Raw genomic sequence first — 25,628 nt, 5'->3', positions numbered from 1 at the left:
GTTCCACAGGAAAATGTAAATGCTAACTGATAGGATCTTTCAGAGCAGCAATAGCAGAAATAATTAACTGGAAAATTTGTAAAACTCCATTTAAATAGCTATATTTCACAGGGCAGCGTAATGCAACGCAGCATTAGCCAGTCGCAAACTGGCCATCAGTTTTATTTAACTTGGGTTACATTCCCAATAAAGCAAACAATTTTCTTTGCAGTTTTTCAAATACGCTAATCCCTCGGTTTCTTAGCTTCAGTTTTTGCCTATGAAATTACATTGAACATTTATCTGCAATTGGCCATTAGCTGGGTTACATTATTTGTCGAAAACTGGCCAGTCATAAAGCTTAACTTTGTCGAAATACAGTGGTATTCGTTTGTCCTTCTATCACATTTGATTGACAGGTGTATGCATATAACCACGGTGATTTTAAGATTTTCAATGACATGACAAACCGGCAACCTGAAGATTATGCAGCTCTTCTCTCAATGCCAGTCCAGTCACTGGGTGCTTGCTTGACCGAATTCCAGCATCGAAGTATAAGCGATGGTAGGTTACTGGGCCATCAACAAGAACAGACTAGTAAGCAGACATGAACTTACCTTAGAATACATAAATGGTAAGAAAATAGCACCAAAATCTGCACCTAAGCATGAACGTGCACATAAAAATATCTAGTAACATGTCTTCCACGAAAGCTTGTTTGGTGGAAACTGAACGTATTAAGATTATCAACACAACATTTCTAACGCATCTCAGCTGATTAAACAAATCAAAGCCACAGGAAGGAGAACAAATGCAAGAAATGGACTTTAACCAAGGGAAGAAACACTAAATACAGAGCTACACTCTCCAATTTCCCAGCACATAATTTTTTTCCAGGTAATGCAGTAGCTAGCCTCTATTTCTGCAAAGGGAAGAAACTCTATCTGCAGCACATGAGTCCTTTCCCTAAAGCTCTGAGATGTACCTTTCCATGCGCACTTTGACTTTGCAGCAGATTGCCAGCCCTTCCCCCTGCTCTCCCAGGCTCTGCAAAGGAGCAGAGCAACATTGCCAACCCTACCATAACCACCCACAAGTGTAGAATGAAAACACAATGAATCGGAAAGCAATAAATTCAGTATTCACAAAGATCAAAACAAGTTTCTTCTCTGTCAGCAAAAATTGAACTTCTCCCAAATGAAGGCCAGCAGGTAATAAAATAGTTATAAGCATCAAACACAGAGCTCCAAGTTTATCCGGTCTGTCTACAAAATAAACTTTCACCACAGTTACTTGATGTTCCAAACCTAAATGAAGTAGGGTTTCTAAGGATAAGGACTAGAAGAACATGGAATGCAATCATCATCCTACATTCGCCATAATCGACTTGATAGAGTTCAAGATTCTAACATAGTCACGAAACAACACAGACTGGTCGCCCTCCAAGCCAACACGGTGGTGCCGGTTGCTGCCGGCAAGGTTGTTACATGGGCTTCCCCCGATCACCAAGTCAAAGCCACCAAGTTGTCTGATAAGTGATGCGATATTTTCATGCGTGAGAGACTGCACATCACGAAACTCTATCAGAGTGCCATCCTGAGTCTGATCCCACCAAGTTCTCAAGATGTTCCTACTCGCTTCGCAGATTTCCACAGAAACCACGGTCTTCATCCGTATGCCAAGCTTGTGAAGGGCAACCTCTGCTCCTCCGATACCACTGAACAGGGACAGCACGTTCATACCACATGGAAACCTATCCTTCAGCACTGACAGATGAAAAGCAACAGTATCGACTTGGAATGAATTTCCAAGGCATTTGTCTCTCTTTTTCTTGCTGGCTCCCCTGGTATGGTCCCTTGGATAACCAAGCAGAAACTCCATTTCCAAAGAATCCAATGCAGCAACTTCGTTTTTCCCGATCCATACCAAATTCCACTTCCTGCACTCTTCCAGCACACGTTTCTGAACAGCTTGAGTTGGTGGATCGGTCGAGTTTGCAAGAGCACGGTGGATCCGTTCAGTCAGCTTTGCGCTTGCCATACAAGTTTGTAGGCAATTGAGCTGCCTTCTTTGGTCCCACGAGGGCCACCACGTCTCGTACTGGGGGAAGGCCTCGAAAATGGTCTTCGGAGGGATGGGACGCAAAACTGACCTTCCCTCAGTTGGGAGGTTATGGATGTAACCCCGTTTCCTTAACGCTGCGCAGAAGTACTTCGAGTCTACGAACTCTGGCTCAATACCATATATGGATCTTGAAATTTCTGCCCAGGCACCTTTAGTAGCAAGTGCCACATTCTCGTAATAGAAGAAAGGTGCTCTCATACTATGTGCAGGAAGCCATCTGCCCACTGACCGTGGTCGGTCACCAGGTAGGCCAAATCCCACCATTGGCTTTGGCAGAGAAATTGACTCTTCATGACCACCATCCCATGGGGGTTGACTTCCATGTGCTCCACCTCCGTATCTTTTCCTCTTCTTGCTATCTTCTGTGAACCTTGCTTTCTTTCTCCCCACACAGGAACTGAAGCGATTCTCATCCATAACCTGCAAACGAATTCCAGTGTCAATGCATCGAAATTAACAACGAAACCATTATTATTCACATGTATAGCAAACTGCAATGCACCTCATGGTCATGCTGTGATGCATAGATAGAATCAACCAGTACATGCATAGGGGTATCCAGACCTGGCCAAGTTTGAACAAAATATAAAGCATAAGGTACCATCCCATTAAAGTATGATCAACAAAGCCTAATCACCAAGCCAACAACTACAAAAGGAGAGCCATACCACATCTTCTAAGAGCTCTGTTTGCTTCATCTTCAGGAAATCCCATGTCCACTAAGGACTTGATTTGCTTGTCCAACTGTGACATCTCTTGTAGGAACTCCTGCACAAAAGAACAGCAAAACAGAGGTTAGAAAGCACTTTCTACATCTCACCACCCATTTTGATGCCAACTAAGTAACTAGTAACTACATACTAGTAGTGAATGTAATTGTACAACATGATGCACAAGACCTGAAGAAAGGAGATGGGGGGTTCACAAAATTAATATTTAAGAGCTCGATTTGATGTCCTGCAATGCCGTTTGAGATGTATAATACAAGAGTTATTCTTGTGTGCATGAACTCAGTCCAGTACTTCATCGGCTTACTTGACACAGCTACCTAGAGCAGCCATAAATGTGTTTGCAGCGTCCTAAATAAGTGAAAACATATCTAGATAACCCATAAATCATGAAAGTGATTAATGCTTATGTAGCTAGTAATTTTCCATCCCTCTAGACACATTTCAACATACTCGATGGAAACAACTCATGGTCTCATACGTTAGATCATACCAGCTAATAAACAAATCAACAATGTTTCACATGTACATATATATCACAATCCACATAATCAAAGAAATTCTATTACCAAGCTGAAGATAAGTAAGTATGTACCTCATCACCAGAACCATCAGAGTGAGGATCCCTTTGGCCAGCATCAACATCATCATCCCAGTCTTCAAAATCAAAATCATCATCTTCTTCATCATCATCATCATCATCATCTTCAACACGCTGGGGGATGCGGCGAGAAGTAGAGCAGCTACCCACTGAGTCGTCATCTTCCTGCATTTCACATGACCAATCTTAACATACTGTCCTTCCCGCCATGAAGCAAGAGGTCAACTCAGATATGGGAGCACATCAACAAATACCGTATATGCAAGAAGTAGTGACAGCACTGCACTTTCGTCCCTCTTCCCTGAAAGCAAAACAAAAGGTTAAAAACTGAAGGTGCAAAACATCAACAACACGAATGAAATGATCAAATGGAACTGACTACTACTTGTATTACCAATCTCTTTGATGGCCTTCAATACCATCTCTTTCAGGAAACCCATTTCTACATACATCCCAACTAACGAGGCAGAAGGAGTTGCCCCGTTGGCCATCCCATCAGCGTCCTTCAGATCAGTAACAAACATCAGACTAAGATCAAAGTCATAACAACATAATAACCGTATACGAGCAATGACTAGCTCTTGTGCACTTGTGCTTAAAGACACCCACTTCTATCACTTACCTGCCTCACCAGCCTGGACGGGCCAGGAGCATCCGCGTTTCTCCGGGCTGGATAAGACGAGACCCCAACCTGACCATCATTGCCCTCGTCCAATTCGAACACATCATCATCGCTAACCAAGTCCACTATCTGTAACATGAGTGACAACACAACTTAAACGCACAGAATAACAGCGAAAGCAAACCACCAGCAATGGAGAAGAGAAATAATGCAAGGGCATAACACACCGAGCCACAAGCCGACAACAGACATGCGACATCGCAAGTAAAGCCTCAGACAAGAAACTAGCACAGCCACTTTCAATTAGTATAAGGTCTAGAACGCGTTTAAACAGAAAGAAAACTGGCACCTTTTACGATCCAACCGAACATTTACGTCGTCCCACAGATGTCAAAACCCCGTGCACGGTTAATCGCATGCAATCGCAACCATAGCATGAATCATCACTAGCGGTTCCAAATTAAAGACTGCTAAGTGCTAGCCACCACTAGACATGGAAACCTCGCCATGTGGCCGCATTCAAGAATGAATTTGCTGCCCTTGTCCAAGATCACATTTTGCAAATCCTAAAAAAAAAAACATTACAGAAACCAAAGTCTCCAGATTGCAGAGGAAATTGCATTGCCTACAGCAAGATTGCAGCACATCTGATCTAACAACATGAAGAAAAGGAAACCAGCTAAGTGTACTCGGTCTCTTCTCGGCTGTGACGACAAAGAATCGGAATCGAGGAGAGGAGAGGAGATGAGGGCTTTACCACCGCCATTGTTCCTGAACTGCCTGGAGAGCGGAAGCACCCGGCCAAGTCCTAGACAGCTCCCTCCCTGCGAACCAGAAAAAAGCATTCAATTTTAGGGCGGCCGACGTACGGACGGAGCGGACACACGTCCCGCGAAATCGGCGGCATCCCCGTTCCGGAGCGAAACCCTAGCCACGAGAGAGAGAAGGGAGGAAGCCGGGGAGAGAGCGTGCTCACGTGCGATGATGCGACGGCCGCGAGCGTGGACGGGGCCGGAGGGGGAGGCGGCGGGCGGTGCCTGGTCAGGATGGCGCGGGCTCCGGGTCCGATGGCGCCGCCGGGGGTCTCCGGTGAGGAATGCGGGCAACGATCGCCTCCTCGCCTCGTCGATGGTCGTCGGAGCGGCGGGGTGGAGCGGTGCGGAGGTGGCGGAGTGTGAGGAGGTGGAGAGGAGGCGGCGGCCCGACCAGGTCACAGCCAGACAAGAGGACTGGAGCGACGACACGAGTCCACTCCACTTGTTGTAGCAGCTGGTTATAGCTGGGCCTTAACTGAACTGGCCCATTGCTCGTTAAGGCCACTCAAGTATGTTTTATTTATGGGAAACGTTTCCCTGCGGCGCGCCGGCGGAATGTTCGGCCGGTCACGTACGATCGAAAGCAATCATGCGGCCCACGTGCCCTCTCGGCCCCACATGCTCCCTCTTCCTTATGGGAAACCTTTCCACTCGGCGCACCGGCCGAACGCGGCGCCGGACACACGTGCGTCGTTGGATCTAACTTGATCGAACTGACCAGTGCGACATGCAACCACCCGTGGCTACTTTAAACGTGTCCTCGTGCGGGCCCCATAAGAAAAGCGGCAGTGACCTTATCTTCTCGTTCCCATTCCCTTGCATCTTTTCCACCGCTCAACTCTCTCTCTGCCTTCTCTCTCTTCGTTTCTTTTCTCCACCACCACATCCAGGAAGTGCGGAGCCGTGGTGATGCGCTGGAGCTGCAACCAACGGCGTGCTGGAGCAGCAATCGACGGCGCACTGGAGCTGCGGCGGTGCTTAGCTGCGGCAATGCGCTGGTGTTGCGGCCGGCGGCATGCTCAGCTCCCCTACATCCAGCGTGCTAGGAGCCTACCCCCACCCCTGGTTTCACTCCGGCTAGCCGGCACTACCCTCGTACCAGTTGCTACAACCGGCGTTTTAATTTGCTGGAAGCAGCCCCATTTTTTGCTACAACCATTGTCTTTTGCTTTTGCTGGCAGAACACCTAATTTTGCATTTTTGCTATCAGTGGCATTTTGCTTTGCTGGAAGCGGCTTCATTTTTTTGCTATAACCACCCTTTTTTGCTTTGCTAGAAGAACACCCAATTTTGCATTTTTGCTACCAATGGCGTTTTGGTTTGCTGGAAGCAGCACTAATATTTGCTACAACCACCGTTTTTTGCTTTGTTGGAAGAACTCCCAATTTTGCATTTTTGCTACCAATGGAGTTTTGGTTTGCTGGAACCCGTTTCGATTTTTGCTACCACCGTTGTTTTGGTTTTTGATAGAACATCACCCTATTTTTGCTGGAAGATTTTTTGCTACAAGCAGCCACCCGAATGCTACAACCGGCAGCTTTTTTTGCTACCATCGGCAAACGGCTGAGTTGTGACGGCAGAGGCAGCGCCCTGTTTATTTGCATCAACCAGCGAGAACGACAGATACTTCCATCGGCGGCGTGGGCCTTTTTTTTGCTGCAACCGGCACGACAACGAGCTATGCGGACGTTTCTGCGTGCGGTGACGAGGAGGACGGTACCAGCGGCGGCACGATCCGGCAGCGACAGCGAGGGCGGCGACCGGTGGTGAGGGAAGACGAGGAGGCGAGGCGGTCGGCGCGTGCGGGGGCGGCGCTCTCTTACCTCTCCTTTTTCCTCATGCAGGAGGTTGAAGATGAGGCGAGGACGGGGACAGTTCTAGATCTGACGGTTGTGCTTGTGCTAATCAAACGGCCACGGGCTGACCGGCCGAAAAGTTAGACCGGTGCGCCGGTGCCTAGCATCACCCTTTATTTATTTTCGTGTTTATTTATTTACTGCATTTAAGGATTACCTTAGAAGGAATAGTGTATTTTTAAGGAGATCATAAGTTTTTTTGAGAAAATTAAGGAGATCATAAGTTCCTAGTCACATAAATGAAGCCCATATCAGAAAAAGAAGGAAGCGACGACTACGCAACCTAGCCATCTGCCACCTCCCAAAAGCTAGGTTTCTCTGCCTCCCGCCGGCGCCGGTCCATCCCGTCTCCGATGGCCTTAGAGCCATGGAGGTGGACTGGATCTCGGCCCTTGCCGGTGGGAAGGCTCCGTTTTTACATCTTTTTTCGAGCTTCGTTAGGGTTTGTGTCCTGCTCAGGAAGGCAAGGCGGCGGCGGCTCCCTGAAGATGGAATAAAGGTCTCCCCGCCTAGCTCCAAATATTAGCTCATTTGGACATCTGGGTAGCTCTCAGCAAAAAAAGACAAATCGGGTCAAAATAGTACATAAACAGTAAACTCTTTTACAGACCCCGAATTTGTCTTTTTTGCCGAGTTGCTCAGTTGTTCAAATGATTTGAAAATTGGGACGGAACTCACACATCAAAATTGTCTACCATGAGAAAAAAAATGAATTTTTTTGAATTTTTCTAGTATTTGTTTTGATTTTTTTATTCAACATGGGTGCAGATGAGCCCAGGCTCAAAAAAGGATTTTCGTCGCAAATGCTGTTCACTGGGTGGTGTCTGGTTTGCAGTTGTGTGGGTAAAAACCAGTGTTTTCCCATGGTGAAACCCATGGAACTGATGCAGAAGGAAGTTCCCAAGGACTAACAGAAAGAAACAGCAGGCACATGGCTCTTGATATTGCTAAATGAGGGATAAAGGGTTACACCACTGTGCAGACTGATTAACGAAGAGAGCGGCGATAGCGTGGACGAGCGCGTTTGATCCCGGTACGTGGACCAATGGAACAAGTCGCTCATGGTGGGGACAGCCTGTAGCATGGTTCGTACGCGGACGTAAATAAGCAGCGTACGGTGATGAATGCGTAACATGGCCCACGGCATCCGTCGGCTGATAACGGGCGTCCTATAACATGTTCAATTGGTACAGATAGATGCATACGGTACATGTTTTTTACAGGGCAACGTTTTCCGTCGACATAACGACGCGCAATATGACGGAAAAGATATCTGCAACCCCAGGAGAACCACACCACCGCTCCGAAAGCTTGAACAAGCAGCCAAGAAAACCAACCGGGGACCGAAAAAACCAACTACTCCCTCCGTTCCTAAATACTTGTCTTTCTAGGCATTTCAACAAGTGACTACATACGGAGCAAAGTGAGTGAATCTACACTCTAAAATATGTCTACATACATCCGTATGTGATAGTCATTTGAAATGTCTAGAAAGACAAATATTTAGAAACGGAGGGAGTACCTTGTAAGGAGGTGACGCGGCTGTAATTCCATCCATCAGGTGCGCCTTCGAACACCGGCCAGGTGACCAACATCTCCGCCTTCTCCTGTCCTCTGCTCAAGCCGAGCGGCTTAGCCACACTCCTGACAACACGAGCCTCTGGTGGTGGTGACAAGATGTATTGGAGCTTGCTTAGATGTATAGATCCGGCTAAGAGAACAATGATATTCCCTGGTAAACAAGTTAGATCTATGATGGCAGCCGACGTAGAGTTAATTACAGGGATAAAATCTGGTCCTAAGCCGATCCCAACAGTGGATAAATCCGACTGACTAGAGCTGCTTTGGAGAGTGCAAGATCTGATTAGTGTTCCACCGGCTCGATACAGATAAAAGAACTCATTCATGTAATAGCTAGCATATATCAGCTTTTCGCCCAGGCTTGTGATTGATCTACGTGCATGCATGGTGCTTGTGTACTTTTGGCTGTTCCTGCTCATTGTACATGTGACCTGATACTTTGTTTTCTTCACGGCATGACCAGGTGTTCTTTTTGGAGTGGATGGATTTCGGAGAAGCCAACGTCAAGGACTGGCCACCGTTGTCAGAGTACACAACAGATAAGATGAAAGATTTTTTTTTAAGTTGGCAAGAAGCGACACATTCCATTTCAAGGCAAGAAGAATTTTCAATTATGTTCTCAATTCAAAATTTGGATGCAGTTTTGTTAGTACAAGGAAGCATGTGCATAATTACCACTCCTGATTAGATTAACTGCTTTTTTCTGGCAAAATGTACAGACAAAATCAATTGCCTCTTATATGGCGATTCAGTGGGAACTACATCCAGCGCGTCAGGACAGTACACATTCAGTTGCTGCCGTCAGGATTGCTACCAAAGAATTTATCAGCACTGCAGTGTGCTCAAGGATTCGTGATGCAGTGCTGCATTTTGCCATCAACCACAAGCCACCTGGAGAGACTCTGTCACATGAACACCTTGAGAGATGCTCCCATCTTGTGCTCCAGATTTTCAACAAACTTGACAATGGCTCGACCTCTCTGTAGTCTGAATTCATGGGCATGCTCCTAGCTGCAGAGCAAGAGCAGTCAAAAATGACTGTCCACAAATCAACCACGCCTGCAGCAACACTTTGTTGTCCTTGTCATGACTTCTGAAGGTTATATCACAGCAAAAACTCTATACGTAATGGACCCCATGCTGGCAAACTCACCAAGGAGTACAATAGAGAAGAAACACATAGACACAAGTCTGCGCATTCTACGTGCCCTCTTTCAGTGCCTTCATGAGTGTTATCCAGATTGGCATTTTGCTACTTCCCCATGGACTTACAAGTATAACAAAGCCTGGCATCGGAACTGCACCATGTAAGTTTGTCCAAAACAGAACTTATGAAACTCAAAATTTTGATACATTCATCTGTGTGCAAAAAACTGATGATTTAGTACCTACTAAAAAAAGCAGTTCTGAGAGCGGTTTCTACGTACTACACTACATCAGAGTCAGAGAGTTCGATGGTCTGAAGCTGATAACACTGCCAACCTAGTAAGTTGGCAAACCTCTTCAGTACTATTGAGATCACAAACATGCAGTTACTAACAGACATGTTCCCTCCAGGGTTTGATTTCATACCTAAGGATGCAGATGGCGTACGAAATTGTCAGGATGAAAGGCAACAATGCCGACTTCCCAAACTACATGTATGATTGCGACACTTGTAGAAGCGGTCGCCGGCGAACTGGTCGCGAAGTCCGGGCAGTGGACTAAAGGCAGAGCCACCGCATCTGCATCTTGGTTGGTGTTGGCCATGAACTGCAACTAGGGTTCCTCGCTCGATGTGGGGGGAGTCGAGTAGACATGCCTGTGTGGGATAGCTAAATAAATAACTGTCCTTGGTGGACCCCACATACGCCATTTCCTACCATCAAACGGGGCTGCGGCTCATAAAAGGCAAGACGAACGTCAACTTAATTGCGCCGTCACAACCCAAACGGCCGTCCAGTGACGACCTCGGTATATTGATAGGTTGTACTACTGCATACATCTACTCTACCACATACGGCCCACATCCCGGTAAATATTGAACGATTCGTGATACCAGGAGCGTGCGCGCTCGTCCGCGCCAAGCAATATTCGAATCATTGGCATTTTATTTCGGCAATAAAGCAGTTTCGATCGAAAGTAGCGACTAGCGACTGTCAAATTACATGATTTCCTCCTGGGTTTCCTCAGCTTCTGCATTCTGATGCTACTCAGTGTAACACTGTACATTGCAATGCGCGTATCTTACATAACGACACATCTAGCTGCTAGCCCTTTCTGCTCCACTCTCTGATCATCGGTGCCTGCAGAGAAAAATCAGAGTAGGTTTAGAATCTGCTGTGGTATGCAGGAAAAATTCACCAGCACCGGAAAAATGAAAACTGCATTAGCTTCTAGTAGAAATTAAGAACTCCTTGCAGCTAGAATCACTTCAGGGAAGAGAATGGGCTTTGTGGCTTGACAAGCTACTCTTGGCAAGAATTTTGGCAAGTCAAGATTGATTCATTTAAGTAGATCTCAGCCACACTGAATCAGTGAAAAGCACAACTACCTTCATGAGGCTGGTGGAGCCTGCGGTTCTGAGGGGTTGACATCTCCTTTTTAAGGCTGATGAGGATGTCCTCCATTGTATGTTCCCTTTTCCAGTTTCCAAGCATAGGAAATCGTCTTGGATCAACCTAGAAAAATAGCTCACTGTAAGTACTAAGGCAAACATCACATCAACAACTTCACCACAAGTTTTTTTTTTTTTTTGCACAATTACCATTCCAGTTTCTTGATTCACACATGTCATATTGACCCTAGCCTGGAACCGGACAGTCGGTGGTTTGTCTGGATAATCTGTATCACAGAACAACTTCAATTGATAGATTCGTCCCTCGTGAACAGTCTGCGAGACAAAAAATAAATAAATGCAGTAATCAGTTGGCTCGAGCGTAAGGAAGCAAAAGACAATTAATATCTACTCATGGGTATTGCACAACATACATTGGGTGGACCAATAATAGTTCCTGTCCAGGAGCGCATATATATGTCATCAGCATCATCCATCCCATAGCTCACAGTTCCATCACCAATGCCCTTCTCACCTCTCTCAAGTTCTTCCAAAAGTCTAAAGTTTCTGGGAACTGAAGTACAGATAACAGTTAGTACAACGGTACATGCAATAAATTATTATGAGCAGCTCATTCAAGCAGAATAAAACATGAATCCAGTCACATCATTCTAAATTCTAATGGTAGAAACTGAAGGAAAAGCAAAATTCCCTAATTTATTAGGATACTTATAGTTTTAAAACAGTACACTTATAATTTTTAAAGATGTTTTCAATGTCATAAAATTGGAGTGTACTCCCTCCGTAAACTAATATAAGAGCGTTTAGATCACTAAAGTGATCTAAACTAATATAAGAGCGTTTAGATCACTAAAGTGATCTAAACGCTCTTATATTAGTTTACAGAGGGAGTAGTAGCTAAGTTAACAGTTGTAGTATTAACATAGCTATCCATTTAAATAGCAGAAAAGGGTGATGTTTAAGGGACACAATGTTGTGTGCCTAGATCATAGACAACATACTGAAACAAAACAGAAGAGTATAGAGCCACAACTCGCAGCATTAACCCTAGGATTGCGCAAGACCTGCTTAATAACTGCAATCAAGCACAGGCAACAATATCTAGAGGTACTAAAGACGCACAACAAGCCAATACTTGTTTCAATATTGGCATATTTGCCTATGGCAGTATTCATCTCATAAGAGGTTATTAAAGTTGCATAACAGTAATGCTTTGCATTTTAGACCAATGTAGAAGACCTTAGTTTCAACTTGTAAGCAGGTTGCAGATGGTCCATGTTGTTTAGAAAAGTAGTGTCTTGCCCCATGAATGGAGATTAAGGACTGCGTGCAAAATCGGCTATAAGTTACAAGTGAATGTTACTTGTCAAGTCTTCCAATTTTCAAGATTGGCTTGATAGGCGTGACTGTCCTAGCTGAAGCATCTAGTATAAACTGACTTATTGGCCTTTTAACTTGTAGCGCCCAAAAGGCAAGGCTCTTAGTGGACAGGGCCTTTTGGTATATCAAATAAAATCCCGAGGAGAGCGACCTGTTAAGCAGCGCCGACTTTAAGTATTTAGTTCTTCAATGGCAGGATATACTCTTAATAGATGGATAGCTCTTCACGAGTTGTGTCTTTGCAAGACGAGTATGGGTTATGGTTTCATCCTGGCAAAATCAGATGTTCGTCCCATTCCAGTGATCACGTTCTAGGGTTGGTAATGGACCTAATGGTTCGATCATTGAGACACTTATTTTGGGACAGAGGGAGTAGAAGAGAGGGACTAGGATCAGATCTCTCTAGTTAATAATCCTCATTGGATAATATATATGGCATCACTTTAATATAGACGAATTTCTGAGTCCTTAAGCGACATATCTCAACTAACTGGAGACCTATCTTATATCCAAGGGAATTGTCCTTATCTTTTATAAGTTTATAACCTTCCTTATCTATAAGTGACCATCCAAGTTACTGTTTTATTCGGCTAGATGATGGGCCTACGCCTGACACAGCTGGTTACAAGCAGCATATCAAGTATAACAGATTAGTAGGAATCAACATGAAAAGGGTAATGCCAGTTAGGAACAAACTGATCATATAGTTGGAACACATTTTTATCAACAAGGCTTTCGTGTGAAGCAGTGTATGATCACATCAAAATAAGACACTATACTTAGGCTGAGTGCCCTGAGGATGAATGCCTTCCTTAGATCGGTTATTGTCAGTGTTTCTAAGTGGAAAGGAAGGACAGATATACCCACCATCCAATATAACTCCTAGGAGTACTCTAGTACTCTTGGCATTTAATTTGCTTCAAAATTCTCAAACCCTTCTTTAGGTTTTGGCTGCTCATGGCATGCCAGTCACAAACAACTAATGCCGGTGGGTTACAGGAATAAACACATCTTCATGCTTGTTCTAACACCACTAGTTTAGCTACACATAGGGATCCAAAATTGCATTATTGTTCCATAAAAACATGCCCTGAGAGTGAGTTGTGAGTCTAAACGGGCAGCACAGAAGTATTGATCGGAGTTCTTGGTAGAGACAATGACATGTAAGAATACAAATGCCCATATCATAGAAATGCCCCGGATACCATAGAGCTGACAGAAAAATTCAACCTAAGATTATTAATCATAATGTGAACCTAATCAACAGACAACGATTCGCAAGACAAGATAAACTGTGACCGGCCAACAAATCGAGCCGGTCCCCCCCTAAATGCATACCGGTCCATCCATCCAAAACTGTGCCAATAATTGAGGACTTCATCAATTCCTGGGGTTAGGCATAAAGGACCAAACCGCTCACCAAACATCACACCAGCAGACAACACGGTGAATTCGGCCTCACCAACAGCCCTCGACGGTTCCTCGGACCGACATCCAGCCCGTCGTCCTGATAGCCCCATCCAAAATTAACCCAACATAGCAGCATTCCATCTTCGCTACAGCCCCACCATGGAGGTATATGCTAATAATACCTGCGAAACCTGCCTTTGCTCGGGAGTTTCTTGACTGAATGTCCACACGGATGTCTGAACTGCGAAGGCAGATTTCACAGGGCATCATTCAGAAGGGATTCGGGATCGCCGGCAGATCCCACCCCCTCAGATCAATCGCCAAACGCCGAACCTAATCCAGCAATCCCTCCTACGCTCCCTCCCCGGTCACTCGAATCACCAGGCCCTAAAAAATCCCACCAAGAATCCAAGAACTCGTACCCCACGGCCACGAAGATCCCGCGGCGGCAGAACGGGTCCTGCAGGAGGCGGTTCGTACAAATCGCGGCAAAGAAACGGCGAGCGGGTGGAGAGGCCGACTCACCGACGACCGGCGCGGATCCCTCGGAGCCCATGGCGAGCCCGTCTTCCACCTCCAGCTTCGGCCGCCTCTCCTCCTGCCCCCCTGAGCTGCGCTGGATGGATTCCGCGGTGGCTGAGCCGCGAGGACAAGGAATATCCGAAGCCCCGCGTGAAGCAAAGAAAGCCTTTTTCCGGCTCAGCGGGGGGAGAAAAAGGAGGAGAGATGCGCTTCCGCACAGTACTGGACTGGGGCCGGAGGAAGGAGCCCAAGTTGCCAAGTGATAAATAGGGATAATGACTCGGCTGCCGGTAAGCAATTTCCTTGCCACCCCCATCTTTTTTTGTTTGCCTCAATTTTTCCTAAGATGGAGATAATTGACCATTTATATTTAATCTATGGGAAATCGGGCGAAAACCCATGCAGACACGTCCACGATACGTGTCGGTCATGGGACATGGTGGCGCACAAGGCATCCTCGGTCTGGCTATAGATAGTGGAATCCACGCACTGCGGAAAAGAGAGCAACCGGCGAGGATGACTACAAGCGTCATCTTATCGCACATCGCCCTCGAAACAGCGATTCCGACTTTTCGCCACGGACCAACGGCCACCACCATCTTATGACGTGTTAGTATTTGGTTAATAGCCGGGTGTATTAAAGAGAAACCGGCCATCCTTTTCTCGGCAAAGTTTGGCAAATATATCAATGCACGACAGGCGAAACATAACGACAAGAAGGTGTGACGACACAGCGAGACAACCAGTTTGTTATAACTAGCTGTTACTTATGTGGCAAAGTTTTTAACTTTTTTCTCCAACTTTTTTCTATTAATTAATTAAGACAAACAGAATTGCCAATTTAATATATGAAAAATCGGGCGAAAACCAATATAGACACGTCCACAATACTGTTTGTCATGGAACATGATAGCACACAAGGCATCCTTGGTCTAGCTATTGATAGTGGGCTCCACACACCACCATGAAGGGAGCAATCGACGAGGCTAACTACAAGTATCATCTTATCGCCCATTGCCCTCAATTCAGTGACTCTGACTTTTCGGCACGGACGAACGTCCAACACCATCTTATCACATATTAGTATTTGGTTAATAGCCGAATGCATTGAAGAGAGATTGGTTATCCTTTCTTGGCAAAGTTTGGCAAATATATCAATGCATGACAGGTAAACATAACGACAAGAAGGTGTGACGCCACGGTCACGTTAGCGAGACAACCTAAGTAGTTGTCACTTATGTGGCAAAGTTTTTAACTTTTTTTCTTGAACATTTTTCTATTAATTAATTATGACAAAGAGAATTGCGAATTTAATCTATGAAAAATCAGGCGAAAACCGATACAGACAAGTCCACAACACATGTTTGTTCTACAACACATGTTTGTCATGGAACATGAATACATGATAGCACACAAGTCATCCTCGTTCTAGCTATTGATAATAGACTCCACACACCGATGAGAAGGGAGCAATCGATGAGGCTAACTACAAGCATCCTCTTATCGCCCTCGCCCTCGAAAACATCGATTCTGACTTTTCGCCACGGACAAACGACCACCGCCATTTTATGACAATATTATTATTTGGTTAATAGCCGGATACATTGAAGAGAGATCGGTCATCCTTTTTTAGCAAAGTTTGGCAAATACATCAATGCATGACAGGTAAAACATAACGATGAGAAGGTGTGACGACACGATCTTGGTAGCGAGACAACCAATTTGTTATAAACGACTGTCACTTATGTGGCAAAGTTTTTAACCTTTGTCCATGAATCGGGCATACTTAATTTGTGTTTCTTAGGCGAGTTATAACAATAGTTGCTCGGATCACTTTTGTGTAACATGTTGTTTTGTTATTTTTGTTTTTATTGATTACTGAATCTAAAGAATAGGAATTTCAAAGTAGCCCTTGAGAGATTCTTTTGAGAGAAAATGTGTGCAAAAGCCCATATGCAGTTATTATGATGTGTAATGTTGCCGGCGTGTATATGCTACATACCTAAGGGCATATACAATGATGCTATCTTAGCAGTGTCACATAGGATAAATATTCAGGTGGAGAAAAGAGAACCCAAAAAAAAGGCTTTGTTTTCTCTTAATTAAAAGATGATCTCTTAATAACAAATCTCTCCTCACATTCACATTTTTAAGAATACCTAGTTACTACTAAGATGAAGAGACAACTCATTGTACATTTTAGGTCATCTCTAGATTACATGGCAGGACTAAGATTAGACTATCTTATCAACCACTGCACATGCCCTAATTAGCTAGCCAGGTTGAACTCGTCTTATCAGTTTTTGGCTGGTTTTTCTCAATAACTAATAATGTTTTTCTCTATTGTCGCTTAAACAACCAATAGCAATGGAAACTAAAGGATAGCCTCCTCAAAAGTCACTCATCCTCTCCCCCCTTTTCACCCAAATCTTGAAACAAACATTAAAGAAACAAGGGCGATAGAAAAAAAAATATAGGCATTTCATTTCGTCAAACAAAATAAAATAAAATAGGTACATGTGTATGTCGTATCTTCTCCAATTGTTTCGTTTTCAAAGGGTTGGTGGCCGGTCATGACTGGTAGATATGCTCGTTGCCATTCATCAATTCCCGCGAAAATCCTCATGATTCCGGATAATTTTTAATCGGATACGTAATCCCTAAAAAAAGATCCTACGGGACCACTCGCACAAGTGACGAGCACAGAGAGAATCAAGAAACATTAAGGACCAGATCTTTGATGGATGACCTAACATGGACCATATGTCTCATTGTAGTCTGCCATAAAATTTCTGCTCCCTGGATACCATGTTCTCACGGAAGTTGCTGGTAAAAGAACATCAGTAAAAATGTCTTCACTGAATTTTGTACCTCTGGGCAATGGTAGATTTTACATGTGAAATTTCACAAATTACCGGCATTTACACAAATGTGGTTACTACCTTTTCAGGTTTCTACTACTGTTCGCACCAGAAAACCATGATGAGATCTCGTCGTCGTCGTCCTCGGACTCGAGCATCTCCATGCTTCTGGGAACACGAGGGGAGGGGCGATTACTTTCTTCTGATGCCTCTCCTGGAAGCCCCTGGTTCCCCCTGGACATCTCCTCCTTCCATTTTTCCCTCTCCAAAGGTTCTTGGGAAGTAGCACTCCTGCCCCCGACAATGGGGAAACTGTCGAGGAATTTGTAGTCCCTGTGCATTGGGAGCATGCTGTTCTCATTGTCGTCGTCATCGTCGTCGTCACCGTTCCCTGCCTCCTCCGAGCTCCAGAAATCTGAATCTTCATCAGATAGTGGAGCCCTCTTTTGCACAAGTTGTCGCTTTCGCAATGTCGGCTGGATGCCATCTTGAACGAATGAAATAGCGGGGTGCTTATTCTGCTCCAGATCGCGGTGTGGTTCGATGGTGTCTTGGTCGTTTAATGCTTTTGGTCTTTTCCAACCACATTTCAAGCAGAATGCATTCCTCTTGAAGTTCAGATAGTTACACCTGCCATCAATCACTCAATAATATTATTATGCTGATTCTATGGTAGTAGAGTACAGAGCAAAATAACAATGCGGAAAGGTTAACCAAATCGTTAACACCACTTTCCCCGTGTTCTGTCTCATATTGACATTAGACATCAAAACAGTGCAAATATACAATGGTGTGCAGTAAGAATAGTCACTCACGAAGGACACTCCCATTCGCCCGGACTGAGTAAACGGTTTGTTGGTTTGTCATGACACTGCAAGCATCGTGTGTTCTTTGCGAAATTCAAAAAGTTGCACCTGAAAATGTAGGATCAGTACAGGCGAGAGGGTACCCCCAGTCCAATATAAACTGGACTTATTGGCATTCTCACCTTTTGCATATCCAATCACCTTTTTTGAGGGGTAGATGATCTTGGTCCTCATGCATTAAGTGATATCTCTCTTGAAATTCGCCATCGCAGCGCAAACATTTGATATTCTTTGCAAAGTTAAGAAAGTTGCATCTGAAAATATACACGTGGTATTATTCTTTTTGAAGAAATAATAGATTACATCATGTGGATAAGTGATACGAGGTAAAAAAAATCCAACATACTTGGGACAATTCCAGTCACCCTGCTTCACGGGTACAGCAGATTGACCTTTTGACATGCGTTGTGCAGCTTTATCAGTTGTGGAACCAGGCCCCTTGGAATCGAGCTCGACAACCTCATTCAGTAGTTTCTTAATGGATTCTTTAACAGTTTTGTTTAGGCATGCTTTGTTCCCCACATTACCAGTAATGATATCAAGACCATAAGTCAGGAGGATGCGCATAACATCCACAGTTCTGCCCACTTCCTCTTTACGAGCCCTGACATATGCCCTCTCACAACTTCCCCTTAAATTGCATTGGCTGCAAACCTGTCACTCTGTCAGCATAAGGTGATGAGGCAGATATACTATATATACTACATAGATGTATGTCATGGACTTAAAGCAATCCAAATTGTCACATGTAGGCGAAAATACTAAAACTACAATATACAGATTGAGGGCTAACCACAGGAGAAGGCATAGTTAGACCATGTACTCCCTCCGTCCGAAAATACTTGTCATCAAAATGGATGAAAAAAGATGTCTATAGAACTAAAATACATCTAGATACATCCCCTTTTATCTAGTTTGATGACAAGTATTTCCGGACGGAGGGAGTACGATGTAAGGTGCCTGGAGAGGTGCTTAGTAAAATAAACCAAGTTTTTCTTAAGCACCAGTGCTTATCTCTATGGCAGGGTTGCCTAATTAAACATCTGCCATCTACAAATAAGCACCAGTGCTTCAGCAAAAAACGGTCTATTTCTCTAAGCACTTTGCATTGTACATGGTCTTAAAGGCAAGGAAAGTGAACATCGTCTGCAGCATGGCAAGCAAACTGAACATTGTCTTTTGCAGAGGTATACGGAATGGATTGGTTGAAAGCAAAATATCCTAAGTTTTATGTTAAATAGTACTCCCTCCGTCTCATAATATAAGAGCGTTTTTGACACTACACTCTAGTGTAAAAAACGCTCTTATATTATGGGACAGAGGGAGTAGTTACCAAAAAAATGGAAATGTCAATAACTCATAATATTTCCTAGTTTGCAGCACAGCATGTTTTAGCTTTTAGGTTGAATTCTAAATTGCTAACACAAAACATGGTTTCTCAAGCTCATACACGCTGATTGAGTAAGGCAAGGCTAATAAAGAGGGCAAACTGTTAACTACTTCAGTCCCCAGCTTGTATTTGTAGTTAAGATTTGCATGCTGCTTTTTATAAGCAAGCAGATTAAAATACACACTGTTACATCATTATTATTATCTGAAATACAAAACATCATGAACTTTGCTGAGCCTAAGAGGTAAGATAGTTTGCACACACACAGCTTTCACATATTTTCCTGTGTTTTAACAGTTTGGGTGTTTGAATCTATTGGTTAAGAAAACGTTTTTCTGGTTCAGTTTTTCTCCAGAACATTTATACAAATGGGTAAGTTCAAAACTGAAGTGAAATAGAAAAAGAAGGTAAATAAAGAGAAATTTCTCTGCACACATTTTCATGCACCTACCTCTCCTTCATCAAGTCCTACATGAGCACGCAGTCGCTTCCCAGAATTAATAACTTTCCTGTCAATGCTAGGGCACCCACCACGCAGAGCGACCTGAATATCCCATCTTGACAGATACCTGCAACAGAAGAGTTCCGACATTACATGCACGACACAGGGATATCATATTGTAACGCACGGCATCCTGGTACTTAAGTGTGGGAAGTGGTGACTGGTGAGGCCAATAATGACACCGCTGCTATACAAGCAGAAATGCTGTCCTGAAATTGCTTATATTGACTGACACATCTTTCTCCAGTTCTGGAACATGTTGAGCACCCTGTATATTTTTGTTCAGAAGTTTTGTTGAGTTTATTTAAAATTATCTAGCAATACTTTGCTCAACTTGCTCAAACAACCATAGTAGTTTACACTGACTATCCCCAAAAAGTCACGATTAGGTAGCGGTGCTCTGGAGTCTGGAGATTTCTACCAAGATTGAAGACAGCATATCAGCAGTTTGGCATAGTTTAGGGGCATATAAACATCATTGCATTTGTTAGGCAAACTGCTGCGACAAAGCCAACATATTCCCATCCAGGAGATGGGGGCAGCCACCCTGCCTGCAATCTGCACTGCAGTGCCCAACACGGAAGGCAACGCAAACTGCTGGCACAGCACATTTCAGCAAACATCTGGCGTGCAGCTAAACAATGGCGGCAAACACCGACAACGGCATCGAGACACGCAGTCCCAGTACAAGAACCCACATAGACACACAAACAGTATTCTTCCAGGCTCAGCCACCTCACCTGACGATCTCCGGGCGCTCGCGCCCGAAGCGGAGGCAGGCGGTGCGGACGAGGTTGGAGTCCTTGGACGGCGCGGCGCCGGCGAAGGCGGAGGGGTCGAGGTGGCCCTTGTGGAGGAGGAGCTCCATCAGCGCCACCCACTCCGGCCACGGGTGGGCGATGTCCACGGCCACGGGCTTGTCCCCCGCGCGAGCGCCGCCGCTTCCTGGCTCTTGGGTTACTTGCCATTGCTCCCGGGGCGGCGGTTGTGCTGGTGCGCGGGAGAGGTCTAGGTCTTCGAGCTCCGAGCGGAGGAAGGAGAGCCGCCGGTCCGGTGGCGGAGGCGGGCGCTGGCTGCAGAACCGCCGGAGTGCAGTGGCCGCGGCAGCGGCGGTGAGGCGGCGGTGCATCTCTTGCAAGAGCCCGGTTTCAGTTTGCCCCGCCGAACCCAGTATTTTTTTTTTTTTGAGGGGCGCCGACCCCAGTAGCCTCAGGAGCTGCCAGGCCAGGCCCGAACTTGGACTATTACATCATTTTTGGCCCAGCAAGTGCAGTTTTAGTTTTAGTTTTTAAAAAAAAAACAGCCAGAGCAGATGCTGATCTTGCCATTTCTGATTTCAACTTGTAACAGGCTCCATGAACTTCATTTCAGTATGGCAAGATCTTATCGCAAAAGGATGTGTTATCCGAGTGCACACGTGTGGTGGTGTTTTTTCTTCTCTTGTGATAATCAAGCGGGTAGCGTCGGCATAGGGGTTGAGTGAGACGTGTCTCTCTAGAAGAATTATGTTGAGTTCAATAGTACCAGCCATGAAATTTCATGAAATCTTCGACATCTTTGGCCACTCGATTATGTTGTAACAGCTTCATATTATAAAATGTTACTCATACCATTTTTACGACGACATTCACTTTTATTTTCTTGACTGAAGAAGCACCAATGATTCCAAAAGCATAGATTCTACAGCACAAGTGCACACAACTGACGTTTTACAAACAACAGAGAACACACAAGGATAAGCTCAAAGCTCATCCATCCGCTACATGTGAGAGACGCAGAATCCTTGCTTCGATCTTCAGCGAAGGTCACTCTGGGAACATCTGGGAGAAGGTTTTGGTAGCTCCACATTCTTCAGCAACAGACTCTAAGCTGTCTACCATCTAAACCGTCAACGAAACAAAAGATCCAGAGCAACCATCAATCATCCCTAAAATCACTGAAGAAGTGAGCAAGCGGGGAACTCCAGGCAGGCGTACGTCGTTGTCAGAATGATCCGCGGCTCTTCAGCTGGTCCATGAGAAGGTGTGCGACCGACGCATATCCTTGCTCACGCGCTGTTGCGATGCCGAATGGAGTGAAAAACAGGTCAGATCAACTGTGGGTATAATCTGCGTGAACATACTGCTGAAGTTGCACCTTGGAGCCACCAGAATTACCTTGGAATATGGCGATCCCGGTTGGTGCTATCTTCCTCTTCTTCAAGCAGATGGAGCTGCATAATTTTCATGACAAATTGAGCGTGGCAGAGAGCATACACATAGCCATACGTGCAAACATAAAGACGCTCTTTCGATGCAAGATATCCACATCTTGGCAGTGCCATTTACACATTTCAATTTGTGAGTGCTAGAACCAAAGATCAAGCTTGCAAGTTCACTCACCTGTTGCATATCCAGAATTTCTTGGTACCCTTCTCCTCAACACAGTGAGGGCACATCCACTTCTTGTTCTTCCTGACCTCTTCCATCTCTGCCACCACGTCTCAAATTCAGTACTCTTACAAATATTATCCACCAAGAATAGTATAGATGCCACTGAACTTACCTTCACCGTACCTAACTTTAAGGCAAGCACGGCAGAGGATCCCATAGGAGGAATGGCAAGAGGAGCACTCCGTCTTCCCTGTCATCAGAGAACAAAGATCGGTCAAATGAATGCGAATTTGCTACACTGAAGAACTAGCTGCTGCTCCATACAAATGAACAAGAAAAAGAAAAGGATTTGTAGCTTCGCTTGTACCTATGCATTGCTGCTCAAAGTCTCCTTCCCCACAGCGCTTGCAGCCCTCCTCGCCGCAGAGTTTCTTCTGCCTATGACCACACGGCGGCAACCATACTTAGTGAACTAACCTCAGAACACAATCAGGATTTACAGGATGCGGATCTACCTGCAGAAATGGCAGCAGATCCCGAGAACGGGGTCGTACACGGACCCCCTCGCCTTGCTGTCGCACCGCGTCTCCTGCAGCACCCGCAGCCTCTCCTTGTCGATGTACATGGGAGACTTCTCCTCCTGCTCCTCTTCCTCGGCGTCCGCTCCTGCGGGACGACAAGAGAAACTCAGTTCCGGCGCCGGCCCGCAGAACAGGGCCACGGAAAAGCAGGGCGTGCGGATGCGGAGGCGGGGGAAGGGGGCCAACCTCTGTAGGGCAGCGCCTTGTGCTGCACGGAGTCCCCGTTGAGCCGCGCGGAGCGGCGAGAGCCGGAGCCGGGCGGCGTCGCGGCGGCAATCAGGCGGCCCGAGCGGCGGAGCGGGGTGAGGACCCGCGGCGGCTTCGGGGTCTTCCTCGGGGTGACGCTCCCGGCGCGGGGGGAGGGGGCGGAGGAGATGGCGCTCAGCTCCCCGGCGCAGCGGCGCAGGCCGAGCATCTCCATCCGGGCCTGCACGGGTCACCGGATCCCAAACATCGGTGGCGGTCAGTGCCGCGAGGAATGGCGAATCTGGACGGAATCTCGAGATTGGTGGGATGGATGGATGGATGGATGGATGCTTGCGCGTACCATGTTCTCCGAGATGCGGGCCTCGCGGATGCTCTCATAGTCGGACTTGTCGCCCAGCCTTCCCATGGCGGCGGCGGCGGAGGAGGCGACGGCGGCGACGGCGGCGGCGGGTTTCGGGGATTGGCTGCGGCGCTGTTGGGCGTGGTAGGTTTGGGGCAAGGGGCGCTGGCGACGGCTGCGTTTGAAATTTGAGGGGTTGGGGAGGCCGGGAGGGTAGTTTTACCGGTTTGCCCTCACGCGCGCTGTTGCAAGTCTAGCAAATCTGGATATTCTTGGTAGATGTAGAATTCGGGTGGCGTGATGAGAAAGTGGCAGTGTGGCTCCCGGCTGTGTGAAATGGCAAAATTTTGAAAAGAATGCAACGGAGACGTTGGTTGAACCGGAACGATGCACCACTTGTCTGAAATGGCAATGAATCTACCAATAAGAGCAATTTTAACGGGCCGACCCAAATGGACGACGATTTCGTCCGCTTTTTGTTCGGTTGGATCGGCCAGGCGGACACGGACGTTCGCTTCCGCGTTTGGGTTGGCGTATACGCCCAACGCGCGCCCGACCCATTTTGACGACGCCGACAAAAAAAACTGTGCATGCACATTTCAACTGAAAATAACTTAATTAAACATTAAAGCCGGCCAGGAAGGCCGGCGAGAGTCCACACGTCCACATTAGCATAAAAAAGAAATTAAAAAAAACTAACTACGAGGCGGCGCGCTACCCTAGGCGTCGTCGTCGTCGTCGTCTTCGAGGTCGGTGAGGTCGATGAGCGTCGACGGAGGGCCGGCCCAGGGGAACGTCGTGGCCCATGCGGCGGCGACGTAGTCCGGGGGTAGCTGTTCCGGCGGGGGTAGTGCCGGCGCGGGGGGCTGTGCCGCCGCCTGTGCAGCCGCGGCCTGGCGCGCCTCCTCCTTAGCCTCGCGCGCCTCCTCCTCGAGGTCGCGCTCGAGCATCTCCTCGTACTCGCCTTGACGCTGCTCCTCGGCCAGTCGTCGCTGGCGCCAGTGCTCAAGGTAGGCCGCCTCCTGCGTCGGGGTCGCCTCCATCCAAACCGGTGGCGCGGACACCCACTCGCGCACCACTCCCCTCCAGGAGAAGCTCGCGATGGAGCCCGGCGGTGGCTCCGGCTGCGGCTGCGGGTCGGCCTTGACGAGGCGTCGGGGAGGGGACGGCGGGGCCACCGGCGGCACCACGCAGTCGCCGGCCGCGGAGAGGGCCATGGCCTACGCCATGGCCGCCTGGTAGCGAGCTTCTTCTTCTTTTGCCGCCTCTGCCCTGCGCCGCTCGTCCTCCTCGCTCTCCCGGTAGACAGCCGCAAGGGCCGCGCCGCCTCGCCTCCTCGTGCTCGAAGGCGAACCAGCGCGCCCAGTTGGGCGAGTCGAATGCGTACGCCTCGTCGCGGCGCTGCTCCGGCGTCAGGAGCGCCCGCCGGCGATGCACCTCCTCCGCATGCGCCCTAGCCGACCGCGGCGCCGCCGGCACTGGGATCCTTTCCGGATCCAGATGCTAGTCGTGCGGCAGCGTCACATCGGGGTACGGCAGCGGCACGCAGTGGCGCTAGTGCCACTCCACCTGGTGCACTGGCACGTTCACCCGCTGCCTCTGCCGGCGAGCCGGCGCAGGCGGAGGCGGGGTGAACTCCGCGGGGAAGGGGGCGACGGGGGCCTTGCCGTTCGACTTGATGCTGCTGCTGCCGGAGAAGAGCCCCATTTGGGCGGCTGGGGTGGCTAGGGTGGCTTTGGTGGTTGGGGTGGCTAGGGTTTTCTTGCCGGCGAAGGGGGAGCGAGCGTGGCCTAGATGGGGACGGGAAGTGGATGAGGACGGCCCCGCCACACGGTCGGCTTAAAAAAGGATGATACGTCCATTTTGCATCATGCTTTTATATCAATATTTATTGCATTATGGGCTGTTACTACACATTATATCTCATTACTTATGGCTATTCTCTCTTATTTTACAAGGTTTACCTTGAAGAGGGGGAATGCCGGCAGCTGGAATTCTGGCTGGAAAAGGAGCAAATGTTGGAAACCTATTCCGCACAACTCCAAAAGTCCTGAAACTCCACGAAACAACTTTTTTGAATTAATAAGACTTTCTGAGCAAAAGAAATAGGCCAGGGGGCCCACACAATGTCCAGGAGACAGGGGGGCGCCCCCCTATAGGGCGCCCCCCTATCTCCTAGGCCCCCTGGTGGGCCTCCGGCGTCCATCTTCTGCTATATCATCACTTTTACCCTGGAAAAAGTCGTGGGCAAGCTTACGGAACGAAACTCCGCCGCCACAAGGCGGAACCTTGGCGGAACCAATCTAGGGCTCTGGCAGAGCTGTTCTGCCGGGG

General features: G+C 47.0%; 3 protein-coding genes across 4 annotated transcripts; all 3 read right to left on the bottom strand.

Annotated features, from left to right (window-relative positions):
• Positions 1–1,229: 1,229 nt before the first annotated feature.
• LOC119293284 (DNA (cytosine-5)-methyltransferase DRM2-like) lies at positions 1,230–4,874 on the bottom strand. Of its 2 annotated transcripts, XM_037571803.1 has the most exons (8): positions 4,812–4,874; positions 4,055–4,183; positions 3,827–3,935; positions 3,687–3,733; positions 3,427–3,597; positions 2,772–2,871; positions 2,606–2,667; positions 1,230–2,523 (listed from the first exon to the last, which is right to left on the bottom strand). In XM_037571803.1, the coding sequence occupies exons 1-8, from the start codon at positions 4,818–4,820 to the stop codon at positions 1,342–1,344; spliced, it is 1,809 nt and encodes a 602-aa protein (XP_037427700.1). In that variant the 5' UTR covers positions 4,821–4,874; the 3' UTR covers positions 1,230–1,341. The 2 variants fall into 2 exon arrangements, with proteins under 2 accessions (XP_037427700.1, XP_037427699.1); XM_037571802.1 differs by lacking the exon at positions 4,812–4,874 and having other exon boundaries at positions 4,055–4,192.
• Positions 4,875–10,376: 5,502 nt separating this feature from the next.
• Positions 10,377–20,938, bottom strand: LOC119292464. The gene is made up of 12 exons (XM_037571298.1): positions 20,535–20,938; positions 19,744–19,861; positions 18,249–18,556; positions 18,025–18,156; positions 17,852–17,950; positions 17,118–17,666; positions 16,983–17,001; positions 14,179–14,491; positions 11,277–11,416; positions 11,053–11,178; positions 10,840–10,966; positions 10,377–10,591 (listed from the first exon to the last, which is right to left on the bottom strand). Exons 1-12 carry the CDS (start codon positions 20,921–20,923, stop codon positions 10,533–10,535), a joined length of 2,379 nt encoding a protein of 792 aa, XP_037427195.1. The 5' UTR covers positions 20,924–20,938; the 3' UTR covers positions 10,377–10,532.
• Positions 20,939–21,406: 468 nt separating this feature from the next.
• On the bottom strand, positions 21,407–23,477 carry LOC119294817 (cell division cycle-associated protein 7-like). The gene is made up of 8 exons (XM_037573090.1): positions 23,295–23,477; positions 22,934–23,174; positions 22,682–22,832; positions 22,534–22,604; positions 22,339–22,416; positions 22,176–22,263; positions 21,951–22,006; positions 21,407–21,848 (listed from the first exon to the last, which is right to left on the bottom strand). The coding sequence occupies exons 1-8, from the start codon at positions 23,358–23,360 to the stop codon at positions 21,778–21,780; spliced, it is 822 nt and encodes a 273-aa protein (XP_037428987.1). The 5' UTR covers positions 23,361–23,477; the 3' UTR covers positions 21,407–21,777.
• Between the last annotated feature and the right edge of the window lie 2,151 nt (positions 23,478–25,628).

The sequence above is a fragment of the Triticum dicoccoides genome, chromosome 4B (assembly GCF_002162155.2).
Source record: "Triticum dicoccoides isolate Atlit2015 ecotype Zavitan chromosome 4B, WEW_v2.0, whole genome shotgun sequence".
Classification (NCBI taxonomy): Eukaryota; Viridiplantae; Streptophyta; class Magnoliopsida; order Poales; family Poaceae; genus Triticum; species Triticum dicoccoides.
Note: the sequence above shows the minus strand (reverse complement) of the source record. Positions and strands in the feature narration are given on the sequence as shown.